The 14,311-nt window shown below is 42.9% G+C and overlaps 1 protein-coding gene across 5 annotated transcripts in view; it reads right to left on the bottom strand.

Annotated features, from left to right (window-relative positions):
- sfmbt2 (Scm like with four mbt domains 2) overlaps positions 1–14,311 on the bottom strand; it is a 48,702-nt gene that overhangs the window by 12,209 nt on the left and 22,182 nt on the right. For all 5 annotated transcript variants that reach the window (XM_080518179.1, XM_080518182.1, XM_080518181.1 and 2 more), the window contains 8 exons: positions 9,339–9,427; positions 6,458–6,707; positions 4,990–5,087; positions 4,690–4,791; positions 2,715–2,942; positions 1,374–1,500; positions 1,185–1,298; positions 1,023–1,065 (listed from right to left, as the gene is read on the bottom strand). In XM_080518179.1, the coding sequence (XP_080374305.1) occupies positions 1,023–1,065; positions 1,185–1,298; positions 1,374–1,500; positions 2,715–2,942; positions 4,690–4,791; positions 4,990–5,087; positions 6,458–6,707; positions 9,339–9,427 (1,051 nt within the window). The remainder of the gene's footprint in view (positions 1–1,022; positions 1,066–1,184; positions 1,299–1,373; positions 1,501–2,714; positions 2,943–4,689; positions 4,792–4,989; positions 5,088–6,457; positions 6,708–9,338; positions 9,428–14,311) is intronic.

The raw sequence follows: 14,311 nt of genomic DNA, 5'->3' as shown, positions 1-14,311 counted from the left end.
CGCCATTCGTCAACAAAATCAATCAGCGCCACAGGAAAGCAATTCCTCCTCTAAGAAGCCACAGTTTCAATTAACGTCTGTGACCCAGAGGAGACACAAAGAAAAAAAACCCGGGGGGGGGGCTTTTTTTCAAGATTCTCTTCAGTCGTGATTTTTCTCACAGGTGAAGGACGGGCAGACGAAAACAAACAAACAAACAAACAAACTGTGAAGCTATTTTCCAGCCGTGGTTTAGTTCTATTTGTATCAGGTGACAGAGTTTACATTTCTGGTGTCCATAACTGAACTCTGTGCGTTAATATAGCAGGTGTGTGTGTGTGTGTGTGTGTGTGTGTGTGTGTGTGTGTGTGTGTGTGTGTGTGTGTGTGTGTGTGTGTGTGTGTGTGTGTGTGTGTGTGTGTGTGTGTGTGTGTGCATAGTGAGATTTCTATATTAGAATTTCTGCATGCAGAAATAGATTTATATATGCATAATATGATTGGTGTGTGTGTGTGTGTGTGTGTGTGTGTGTGTGTGTGTGTGTGTGTGTGTGTGTGTGTGTGTGTGTGTGTGTGTGTGTGTGTGTGTGTGTGTGTGTGTGTGTGTGCAGTCTACAAGAAGCTGTAACTGTCTCCGTCTTCACCTCCACCTCAGGCAGTCCTCTCATCTGTGGGCGTTTTTGCCCTCGGTGCAGACTGGCAGGCTCACTCAGCGCTGCCTGCACGCTGGCTGCTGAGCTACAAACCTCCATGTCGCACTTCTCTGGTGCTCACTGATCTCGAGCACAGCTTTACGAGTCTTGACGATCATCTAATGTCCCTGCAAGTCTAAACTGAGGGCAACAATCACCGGGGATTGACGCGCACACTTGCAGGACTAGTTATCGTATTATCATACATGCATAATACTGATTTCAGTTCAATTACTGTAAATGGATCGCAGAGGAAAACCTCTATTTTCATCCCAGTAATGATGAAACGACGTGGCGAGGAGCTGGAGGACCGAGATGTGATCAGTTTGAGGGAAAAGCTCATCGTTCTTACTGTTTCTCCGGCTGGACGACTGCTATTTTCTTCTGCTTCTGGCCTGCAGGGAGGAGAGAGAGGGAGAGAGAGAGGGAGACATGTGGCATGAAGTCATCCCTCCGAGGGTTAAAAACCTGTGTGTGTGTGTGTGTGTGTGTGTGTGTGTGTGTGTGTACGTACACACAGCTTTGAGTGGGGGAGTCAGAGGGTAGGAGTTGGCCTCACACCAGCCCACGGGGAAGATGTCGGTGGACTCCACATCTACGATGATCTCTGACAGAGGCTTCGGCACACCTGCAGACGGGGGATTTAGTCAGGAGGGGGGGATGATTAACACACATGCACGCACGCACGCACACACGTGACTACCTTCCAGTCGCAGCCACAGCAGGCGTCCTCTGACCTGTGTGATCTGAGCCACACACACCTCCGCAGGCCGGTGAGGGTTCACCGCCTCCAGCCACATGTCCTTGGCAAAGCCCCGGCTCTGCCACGTCTACACACACACACACACACACACACACACAATAAAAAGACACTTGATTTGAGTTGATTTCATATTCAGGACAATTATTATTAACCTCAGGTCACTTAAAGAAGCTCCCTTTACCAGACAAACTGATTGAATCCTAATTCCCCTTTAAAAGCTATTTAAACAATCACCTGTTTGAAAAAAAAAAAAAAAAGAATGCACATTTCATTAAGGTTAAGTGAGTGTGAGCTGCACACATATCTAATCATGTTTCCTTGTGTTGCAAAACTCTATTAAAAGCAGTGTCACATTTCACAGATCGCCGGAAAAAATGCATGAAAAATAGTTTGGGAACACTGCAGGAAATTCTTAACGGTACATTTGCCTTTGAAATGAAAACGATGTTTTTTGGATGTGTACCACAGAACTGGAAGAAAAAAAAGATAAGTGTTTGTTTAGTGCCTTGCTGGTAGCGAGCAAAAAAAAAACTAGAAGAAATGGTTCTCCTTGGACAGACCAACTTTAACATTATGGTGGGAAACTACAGTGGAAAATATAGGATGAAGAGTTGATTGCTTTGGTTCATGATAAACATGGTTGGTTTGATGCATGTGGGGGTAAGAGGGTGATACACACCAATGCAAAAAGGCCCAATTACATACTCAAAATGTAAACTATAGTTAGTATTTCTTTTCTCTCTCTCATCTTTATTGTTGATATCTTTTCTTTAATTGAGAAATAATTGTTATCTACTGGCCACTCCCTGTTCTACAATGTTCTGTATGTTTTATTGTGTCAAAATATAAAAACTCATAAATAAAGAATGAAAAAAAGAAAAATAGTTTGAAGTGAGAAAATATTCAGTCACGTCAAGCTGAAAATGCATCAAAAATGCTTTTTTTGGGGCTTATTTTCTGTTTGGATCCTTCAGAATGTAGCATCAGTAAAAAGTTCTTGATGCGTTTCATTGTCTCACAGGTTAATTAAGACACGTAAACAGCTAAGGTAGCTGTAAGTAGGAAAATAATGACACGCTCGTGTATCACTAACTATAAAATAAACCATATATCACTCTGTCCACTTGTATATCCATAAGTTTGTTTAAAAAGGACCGATGTTATTTCTTTCTTCGCTCTCCAGGAGGTTCAGACTCCTCTGGATATCGTCGAAAGGATTTATGGACATGAGAAGTGTGGAGAATGGAGGAATCCCCGGTGAGTCGGGTCTGGAGTTCTTACGTCGGGGAAGCAGGCGTCGGGCGCCGCCTCCGCCCCGCTCTGCTTCAGGTAGTCGGCCCAGTCGAAGTCCGGCCCGCCGCCGCGCGGCCTCTCCAGGCCCACGCCGTTCTTCAGGCACCACTGCACGGGCAGGATGCCCGGCGAGGCGGCGTGGCACACCAGCGAGCGAGGCCGGGCGTCCGGCGACAGGTCGTCCAGCGTCACCTGGAAGTAGATCTCGTTGTAGATCTGAGGGGAGAGACGGACAAACTGCCGGTTAGTAACTCTTACAACGACTTTAACCTCCTTCCACAAACATTCTTAAAGCCATTAATGTTTTAATTGGAGTCTCTGTGAGAACTTTAAACTCAAACTAAAACAGCCTTAGCCTTGAACACTATAGAAAAGTTGGCCTCACTTTTCAAAAATGCAATTTTTTTGCAGTTTTATGGAAAATGTAATTCTTTCCATCTTAAAAACCTCAAATAATGTCAATTATTTCGTCTACCGTTGGTTTTTCTAGTTTCCTCCACTTCCTTCCTACCGGCCACAATAACTACTTGAAATATATTGACATAGTTAAACATTTTCTGGAATATATATATTTTTTTTTACATAAAATGACCTCTGGAATTAAAAAAAAACAGAAAAAGGTTTTTCAAATGCAAATGTCGTTTCTATATAACTATCTTTACATTTAAAGGGGAAAAAACTGAGCTATAAAGGACCTAAAAAAATGTATTTGATTTTTATATTTCTTGTTTAATGAAAAACACGACACACACAATAATTTTAAAGTGGAATCTGCTTCAATATTAATCAGTGGTGGTTTGAAACTTGACATTTTTAATGAACTTTTTACACCAGAAGCCACGAATGTGACCAAGAGAGATTTTTAAACAGGTTTTTTTTGTCCATATTAATTAACAGCACATCACCACCTCAAATTGTTAAAAAGAAATAGTTAAAAAGGGCCATTATATATGTAAATATTAGCAGTAAATTGTACTTTGAAATGTAAGTTTAGTTAAAACAACCTCAATTCCAGGTTCAAGGTGTTTTATTTATTTCAACAGTAAAAGCCAGGTTTCACAGTGTAATGAAATTCTTACTTTGCCGTGTACCCTGGTGCCGACATACATCAATAAATAAGTATATACACAAGAAAAAGACTAAAAATAAAATAAAATGTAAAATAAAATAACAGAGCAGAATTGTACAGATTAAATGTAAAGATGTTCAAAAGCATTCTTTCAAAAGTCAACGGGCGGCGACGACGTATCTAAAAATAGAACTACATATAAAACAATTGTAATATTCCTTAATGATTCTAAAGCCGAATTCCTGAGATGATGATACACTTAAGATGTTCTTGTTTCACAGTTTGTACAAAGACAGCAGTCAACTGAGTTTTCTAATGAGGATATTCAAAAAGTGACTTATTTATCTTCTTTTCCAGTAGATCTGAATCTCTGGAATCCTTAACCCTTGGATGCCCAACCTACCAGTTCCTACACCCCAATTCAAATCAATGCGTTTTTGCTAAATACTGGGTTGCTATCTTCAAAAGCTTTACAACAAAGAGTGGTCATATTTTCATATTCTAGATATTCCTCAGAAAACATGTTTGTGACATGAGGCCATTAGCATTTTTATTTATTTTTTCACTAATTTTAAGAAATTGCAGTTTTTGTATCGTGACCCTACTCAAAAATCACCCCGAGCAGTTCCTATGGAATCTTTTATGAAACTTTAATTTACACGTGTGATGTCAGCAGTCTCACCGCCCTGGAGGTCATTTTTACCCATTCATGAAAAAATTAAATAAAAATGCAAATGGCCTCATGTCACAAACATGTTTTTTTTGAGGAACACCTGGAATATGAAGATACTACAACTTTTCATTTGAAAGAAAAACAACCTGTGGGGTCATTTTTGACCCCACGTGTGCATCTGTCTACGTCTCTGAAAACTCCAGACGTGAGTCCGGACTCACCTTGGTGACGGAGACGGGGCAGATCTGCAGCCGCTCCCAGGGGGAGACCATCTCCAGCTTCATGCCGCTCTTGAAGGCGTGCTCCGGCAGGTCCACGTGGTCCTTGACAGGCAACACACGCGCTATTATTAGCCTCTTTTACTTTTTGTGCACGCAAAGAAGTTTCAGGCCGAGTTTTGAAGAATTTTTCAATTTTCTGTGTCCAGATTATGGAGCGTAAACGCAATGGAACTCATTCAGGAACGTCACTTCGGCCGAGTGCACGTCTCCCAGACGGATCTGTAAAAAGCTGCGTCTCACCTTGAACACCTCCAGCGGCAGCGGATTCTTCTGCCCGTCGAGTCTCGTGTCCTCCAGAGCCCGCTGCCAGTCGGGGGCGCTCTTCAGGGTCCTGAGCTCTGGGCGGCGACGGCAAAAATCACATTTTTATTGATCGTTTTAAGACAGGGGGTGTCAAACATGCGGATTTGTTTTTAAAGTATAAATATGAAAACTGACAAGAGGCTGGTCTAAAAACACCAGATTGGCAAAAATGACATTCAAAACCGCCCTTTGGTCAGAATTAATTAATGCGTCTGTGGAGGTCACGCAACGCAACGCCTTTCACAATAAAACAACGAGTCCAATTTATGTGAAGTGATACTTTAGACATGTAAACTCAAAAAAATGTCCAGATGATGACAAATTGTTTTAATCCTGAATAAACATACGATATCCAGGTACAGGTGACTGACGTTTTTTTTGTGTTTTTTTTTACCAAATATAATATCTGATTAACTTTAATATGTATATTTCAGAATAGACTGGCAAATCCTTGCCGTTACAAAAGGATCAAACGAAGGAAATACTTTGACATTTGTCCATATCTGCAGTTTAATGTTATGTTTTACTTCCCCCTCTAACATCAGATTATAGAGCATCTTCCCCCTCTAACATCAGATTATAGAGCATATTCCTCCTTTAACATCAGATTATAGAGCATCTTCCTCCTCTAACGTCAGATTATAGAGCATCGCCCTCTCACGTACAGATTATAGAGCACCTTCCTACTCTAACGTCCAGGTTATAGAGCATCTTCCTCCTCTAACATCAGATTATAGAGCATCGTCCCCCTCTAACATCCAGATTATAGAGCATCTTCCTCCTCTAACATCAGATTATAGAGCATCTTCCTCCTCTAACATCAGATTATAGAGCATCGTCCCCCTCTAACATCAGATTATAGAGCATCTTCCTCCTCTAACGTCAGATTATAGAGCATCTTCCTCCTCTAACGTCAGATTATAGAGCATCTTCCCCCTCTAACATCAGATTATAGAGCATCTTCCTCCTCTAACATCAGATTATAGAGCATCTTCCTCATCTAACGGCATATAATAGAGCATCTTCCTCCTCTAACATCAGATTATAGAGCATCTTCCTCCTCTAACCTCAGATTATAGAGCATCTTCCTCCTCTAACGTCAGATTATAGAGCATCTTCCTCCTCTAACGTCAGATTATAGAGCATTTTCCCCCTCTAACATCAGATTATAGAGCATCTTCCTCCTCTAACGTCAGATTATAGAGCATTTTCCCCCTCTAACATCAGATTATAGAGCATATTCCTCCTCTAACGTCATATAATAGAGCATCTTCCTTATTGTCCCCTGGTTTTAAGATCTTTAACACAACGTGCAGGTCTAAAGAAGTTAAGACGACGTTACACGTATTAAATAAAGTGTGTTTACTAAACACAGTGAAATGTGCCGACAGTGCCGGGGCTCCACCTGCGGGCGGCTCCAGGCCGAGCCGGTTCTCCAGCGCCCAGCCGAGGGGCCGCAGCCTGACGTCCAGGTAGAAGAGCCAGGCGTCGTGAGCCCGCTGCTCCTCCGTCAGGCCGGCGTAGCGGAGGAGCAGCCGCCCCCCGACGTTCTGCAGCACCCGGACCGGCCAGTAGAGGGACGGGTCCCAGGCGTCCTGGAGCTCCAGGACCGAGTCCCCGACGATCAGGTCCACCGTGTTCTTCCCTCGCAGGGGCTGAGACGGAGACGGAGACGGAGACGGAGAGTTTCATTCATTTACTCACAAAGTCAGTACTGGTGCAGAGATATGGATTATAGAGCATCTTCCTCCTCTGACGCCAGATTATAAAGCATCTTCCTCCTCTAACATCAGATTATAGAGCATCTTCCACCTCTAACATCCAGATTATAGAGCATCTTCCTCCTCTAACATCAGATTATAGAGCATCTTCCTTCTCTATCATCAGATTATAGAGCATCTTCCTCCACTTTCTGATGTAACTTGTTAGCTAAGACTAATGTCACATTATTATTATTATCATTATTATTATTATTATTGATGAAGGGGAGCAGTTGACTGTAATGTCACATTATTATTATTATTATTATTGATGAAGAGGAGCAGTTGACTGTAATGTCACATTATTATTATTATTATTATTATTATTATTATTGATGAAGGGGAGCAGTTGACTGTAATGTCACATTATTATTATTATTATTATTGATGAAGAGGAGCAGTTGACTGTAATGTCACATTATTATTATTATTATTATTATTGATAAAGAGGAGCAGTTGACTGTAATGTCACATTATTATTATTATTATTATTATTGATGAAGGGGAGCAGTTGACTGTAATGTCACATTATTATTATTATTATTATTATTGATGAAGGGGAGCAGTTGACTGTAATGTCACATTATTATTATTATTATTATTGATGAAGAGGAGCAGTTGACTGTAATGTCACATTATTATTATTATTATTATTATTATTAATGAAGGGGAGCAGTTGACTGTAATGTCACATTTTCCTGACTGAGTTACTGGTTTCCTTTCATGTGTAATAATACCTGGTGGTGTAACTTCACCACCTCTTAAAGCGTCGACTGTAATCCTGTTGTGTAACGCCTCCACACATCTGGAGCGTCACCAGAGACGGAACTGAAGGAGAAACGAGCTGAAACCTGATCCTACCTGCATCCAGGCAGGAGGCTTGATCAGCTCACTGAGTGTTGATTGGGACGGAAATCTCAATAGTGAGACAAACATTTATTTAACACGTTCACGTGTGAGGAGAAAGTGCCAGGTTCCTTTTTTTGTTGTTATTATTATTATTATTTTGGGTAACAATGGCTCCTTTCTTTCTATTATGTGCTGCTTCTCCTCCTCACTGCTTCTTTCTCTGTCTTGTTTCAATAATCTGACATGCTGGGAAACACAATTAGATGAGAAGCTTGATATGGCTCGTGTGTGTGTGTGTGTGTGTGTGTGTGTATGTGTGTGTGTGTGCCACTACAGCTCCATGTTTACTGCAAACTGCTGTCAGTCACTGTCCTCCACTTCACTGAGGACCGTGTCTGTTTTTTTTAATTTTTTTTAATGTTTTTTAAGCAAACGTAATTGTACTGGCAGTAATCTATTTCTTTCTTTATTTTTTCCCCTCTTCATATATTTACGTTGCATCAATGACCCGGTCCATGTTCTCCAGGGCAGTTTTATAGTTTTTAACAGTTTTTATTCTCCCAGTGTTCATGTCTGCGGCATATTGTTCTTCGTGGCTTCAGTACAAAAGCGACCAACTCGTGGCCGGTCGGGAAAAACGACACCGCTTTCAGTGTTTCTGCCGTTTCCGTGTGAACGGACGTCGTCTTCACAATGTAAACGTGAAACGTGAGACGTTTCACTTGAAACGTTGTCGTGTAAACGGGATTTTTATCTGTCCGTCCGTCTACATGTAGTAAGAATGTGTTAATACATTAGTTATGTTATTATCTTATGATTACATGATTGGAGCGACGCCAATAATGCAGCTGGTTTGTTTTTTTTGGACAACTTTTACATTCAGTTCCGTCTATTTAACCATTTACTGAACGAACTGCTCCCTGCTGATTTCACCCTCTGGGTTCACTCACTCGCTCGCTCGCTCGCCCGCCCGCCCACCCGCCCACTCACTCACTCACTCACTCACTCACTCACTCACTCACTCACTCACTCACTCACTCACTCACTCACTCACTCACCACCCACTCACCCACCCACCGCTCGCTCGCTCGCCCGCCCGCCCGCCCACTCACTCACTCACTCGCTCACTCGCTCGCTCGCCCGCCCACCCACCCACTCACTCACCTACCCACTCACTCACTCACTCACCCACTCACTCACCTACCCACTCACTCACTCACTCACTCACTCACTCGCTCGCTCGCTCGCTCGCGCCGCCCGCCCGCCCGCCCGCCCACCCACCCACCCACTCACTCACCTACCCACTCACCTACCCACTCACTCACTCACTCACTCACTCACTCACTCGCTCGCTCGCCCGCCCGCCCACCCACCCACCCACTCACTCACCTACCCACTCACTCACCTACCCACTCACCTACCCACTCACCTACCCACTCACTCACTCACTCACTCACTCGCTCACTCGCTCGCTCGCCCGCCCACCCACCCACTCACTCACCTACCCACTCACTCACTCACTCACCCACCCCCTCACTCACTCACCCCCTCACTCACTCACCCACCCCCTCACCCCCTCACCCACCCCCTCACTCACTCACCCACCCCCTCACTCACTCACCCACCCCCTCACTCACTCACCCCCTCACTCACCTACCCACCCCCTCACTCACTCACCCCCTCCAGCAGGTTGTCCGGCGCCGTCCGGGCTCCGGTCAAGTCGTGCACCAGGAAGTGGGTCCAGTCGTGGTGTTTCTCCCTGATGGCTGCGGAGAGACGAGACAAAACGCTGGAGAACACGCCGACGTGTGAAGCCAGGTGACGTCACGTCTGCATGCGTCGAGCACATCCATGCATCAAACCCCCCCCTCCCCCCTCCCCCACACATCCTCCACTAATGCAGGAGTTTCAGGGTGACACTTTATTAACAGATGTCTCTTGTTTAATCATGTTTTTTTGCAAAAGAGGTGAAGAAGGAAATATGTTTCCTCAGGAAAAGCCTCAGTAGCATCACTGACATTACCCCCCCCCCCCCCCCCCCCCAGCTTCTGATTTACGTTTTTTTATATGAATATATTTTGCCTGGGGCCTTTATGAGCAGAAGAAGTCAGGAGAGTCATGACGTCTGACAGGCCTCAGCAGGAGTAAACACGTCGCCATGAGAGACCGACGGCGTGCTAAACGCTGCCGCTTCTGCATTAACGTGCTGAACGACGGCTGCAAGTCACAACTTCGAGTGGTTGGAGTTTGTCGTTTGTCTGATATCTGAGTTTTCGCGTTCCTTCATCCACTCTGACTGCCGGTGACCAGTGACAACGCATGTCGGAAGGAATTGTCAAAAATCCGACATTTGCAAATGAGGCGGGGAGAGAAGAGATGCGACTCTTAAGACCTCCAATAGGAGACGAGGAAAACTCCCACGTTTTCACAAATTACTAATATCTAGAGCAAAAGAAAAGAACTTGTAAAGGCTGGAGTGTTTTGCAAAAGCAGCAACCTCTTGACCTTAACATCTCATTAATATAATTATTTTAATTAAAGAATTACATTTAAATGAAATGTTACAATAATAAAAAAAAAAAAAAGGTGAACCAATACATTTTTAAGAATAAATGATACAGCAATAGAAATTTATCGATGAAATTCGGGACTAAAACATATAAAAGATGAAAACAATTCACACATTCAAACTAAATTAAATGAAAAAGTAAAAAAAACAACTAATGGATTAATTACTATGTTGTTTAAAAGATAATAATTACAGATAACTGTAATATGAAATGTATCTTAAAAATGAACACGTGTCTTCTTTTCCTCTTGAGCTCAAAGTGAACGTTGTGACTCAATCCACTCAACTGTTATTTAGTTGGTTCATATTCTGTGTTTTCACTATTATCTAATGTCTCTTTCTCGTTTCGTCTTTAATTGCCATTTCTTAAGAGTTATTGTCACTTTGTTTTAGTGAAATACAGACGTGTGCTTTGCTTTTTCCGGCGGAAAATGACATTTATGAACGGAGAGGTTATGCAATAAAGCCCAAAATTGAAATTCGTCCACTGCAGTTGTAATCCGGTGATCAATACCTGAATAAATGAGCGATTGTCTCTGAGTTTCAGCTCTCCGTGGAGCCGTCCCGTCGTACAAGTGGTTTATAGGAAGCTTTAGCAGAGTTTTACTGGAAATGAAACGCAACGCGGACAAAGGCCTCCCCTTTAACCTGAATCACAGAACAGTGAGCAGGAGGTGATTCCCCAACAAGTTACCACAACGACACTCATGTCTCCATTTGAGTCCTGTTTAATGGCACACACACACACACACGCACGCACACACACACACACACACACACACACACACACACACACACACACACACACACACACACACACACACACACACACACACACACACCACACACACACACACACACACACACGCTGAACTAAAAAAGTGTGCTCCAGCCAATTTGCATGTGGATGTGTATTTTTTTTTTAACGTGTGCGTGCACTTCCTGTTTCCCCATGGTGCCACAGTGTATATAACCCATGCTTTGCTTTTCATTTGCTTCCACTCATGGTATCAGGCTTCTCTCTCTCTCTCTCTCTCTCTCTCTCTCTCTCCTTCTCTCTCTCTCTTTTTAAAACACACCAAAAAAACAAAACCCTTTCCTCTCCTTTTGGAAATAAACACACAGAACACACATCCCAGGCGACTGAAGAATGAGTTTTTCTTTCCTGTTTGTGAGATACAGCTGAAACACGCACACACACACACACACACACACACACCACACACACACACGCACTTGTTGCAACCACTAAAAGCGCTGCCAAATGAGTCACACTTGCAGAATGACTGCAGCGCAGAGAGAAGTGACATCCCCTGCAGCCCCGATTAACATCAAGCTGAGGAGAGGTCGTCGTCCAACACTGAGGCTCGCGGCCGCCGATCACACTAAACAACAACAACAAACAACACGAAACAAAACGCAGGTTCAGGATTTCTCTGCAACTTCTGCTTTGCTGCTGACGACTGAGAACGAGTTTCCATGGTTGCGGAGCGGAGAAGTTGTAGTCTTAGTAACTGATGATGAGCTATTTATTCTTTAGTTTTTGTTTTTTTAGGGGAGTGCATCCAGATTCACTGTACTTGTGACAAAATAGAATATTAATTCCAATTTATTCTAACTGAGAAAAAGCCAATCATACAAATATATTTCAATTGAAACTTTTCAGTCTGGTTTATATGTTTCATTTGTGACTGCGACAATAAAGAGACAAATTAACACACATTATTATTATTATTCTTATTTACTCGGCCACATGCAGGTGTTTTGGCAGATTCGTTTATCGTCTTTTCCTGATCTAATCAAACCAGTGCGAAGCTTTAAACTCTCTGACAAACAAAAAGCGTTTTTTTTTTTTTTTTCTTCTTCTTCTGTGAATTATCTCACAAAACTTGTCTCGTCTGTCAAATATAACCCACAGGAGCCACAGTTTGGATTATTGACCCTTAATTAACAGACAGAGCCGCCGACCTGCCTGAACTACAGACACATCCTCCTCAAAGACACAAAACACTCCACAGAATCAGAACCCAATACTACCAGAAAAGACCTTTTAAACAACGGGGGGGGGGGGGGGGGGGGGGGGGGGGGGGCAACGGCACCGTCCGTTGCACTTTTGTGTTTGGCCCGTTTCAATAAATAATTCAATTGTGGAAGTTTGTTTCAGATGAAATTAAAGTGTGGACCGTTTTCTGGTAGTTTTTTTTTTTTTTTTTAATCAGTGAGACTGTATTCTCTCCTGGCTGGAGTCGGCCCTGCACACACACACACACACACACACACACACACACACACACACACACACACACACACACACACACACACACACACACACACACACACACACACACACACACACACACACACACACACACACACACACACACACAACACTCCCCACTGTGAACCAAAATAGATCAACTATTTTTTACAGATTACTCATGAAGCCGTCTCCCAGCTCAGCCGCGGCTGCAGATGCTAAAAGCTGCAAACTTCAACCCCCCCCCCCCCACCCCCCCCCCACCGGCCCGCAGCCTCATTGTGCAAAAATAATAATTTATTTCCCTTAATTTCCTCCCTGAAGGAGGCAGACACACTGAGGTGAAAAGACTGACTTTCACATAACAATAAGTGCATAATTAACCTTGAGGGAGAAGATCCTCAAAGCGCAGCCCCCCCACACCCCCTCCCCCCCCCCCCCCCCCACACACCCAGGCCCCGGCTGGCTGAAATCTCCCAAGCAGCGCCCGACCGTGAGGAAAAGCAAACCTGTATATACAAGCGATATTTGCATATCCTGCTCTTCCCTGTCAACAAGCGTCTCTCAGCATGCGGGACTGTTTCTTTAATAATCAGCGTCGTTGATTAAAATAGAGAATAATCGACGTGTGTGTGTTTTTTTTTTTAAGGCGCCGGTCCGGATCGGAGCGGAGATTGTTAGAACATTTACAGTGACGTGTTCGGCTTCAGCGCTAAAGGGCTTGCGAAATCAGTTTACGTTAGAAAATGTGCGGCACCAGGAAGTGGGACGTTGCAGTTCTATTGTTAATTTCTAGCAAGCAAAATGGGGGGGGGGGAGAAAAAAGTAGGTATTTTCATTGTGATGTAGTCGTTTCTTGCATTAAAAACATACAGAAAAGGAACATAAGCATGTTGACTGTCTCTGTTTACGTCTTGCAGAGAGGATTAGACGCTCATCACACAAATACAAGCTCCTTACAAAATGTGGCTCCATTATTCATGAAATAGTTTTTTTTAAAAGCACTAAGTTTCTTATTTTTTTTGTGCTCAGGTTCTAAAATAACCAACTGTATGTATACTTTCAGTTTCTGTATTGGTATTATCATATTTCTGAATATTCGTAATACTAAAAAAAAAAGCAAAAAGCTCCAATCAATAGACGACTTTTTAACCTCCTGTAATCAGCAGCTGTGCGAATCATCGCTCACATTGTTTTACTCTGCCTGACACCTCTCTCTCTCTCTCTCTCTCTCTCTCTCTCTCTCCTCCTCTCTCTCTCTCTCTCTCTCTCGCTCCTTCCCCCACAACAAACTCATTCTTTTTTTGATTTTAGACAGTTTTGGGTGTTAAAAAAAACCCCAAAAACGATTAAAGTCACTTTCTTCAGTTTCTAGTATTGTCTTGGAATTAGAATTTAGAATTTTCTATAATTTGAATAATTGCGTGATGCAACTTCGCCCATATAAAAAAGACGTTTTCGGCTAAAAATGACATCTACTGGCGCGACGCGCTGCACATGTCATACAGATAAAATATGCTGATTGCTCTTATAAAATCACATTTTGTTGTTTTCTTTTGCAAATACAGCGTGTAAAGTAGTGCTCCATCAAAGATTGTCTGACTTGACTGACTTTCTCAACTAGAAATTATTAATATGAGTGATTTTGGTCAATATGGTGTTTTTTTTCTGCATATTTTGTTTTAAATTTTTTTTGCTTTACCTTGCAGCTACTGAATTGCCCTCAGATAACACTCTGGGCTGTGCTATTTTAATGATATGGCCTGTAAAGGGTCAATGTGTCTGTTGGATCACCGTCTAAATCCTCAAATGAGCGAATTACAC

This window comes from Blennius ocellaris, assembly GCF_963422515.1.
Source record: "Blennius ocellaris genome assembly, chromosome: 22".
NCBI lineage: Eukaryota > Metazoa > Chordata > Actinopteri > Blenniiformes > Blenniidae > Blennius > Blennius ocellaris.
Note: the sequence above shows the minus strand (reverse complement) of the source record. Positions and strands in the feature narration are given on the sequence as shown.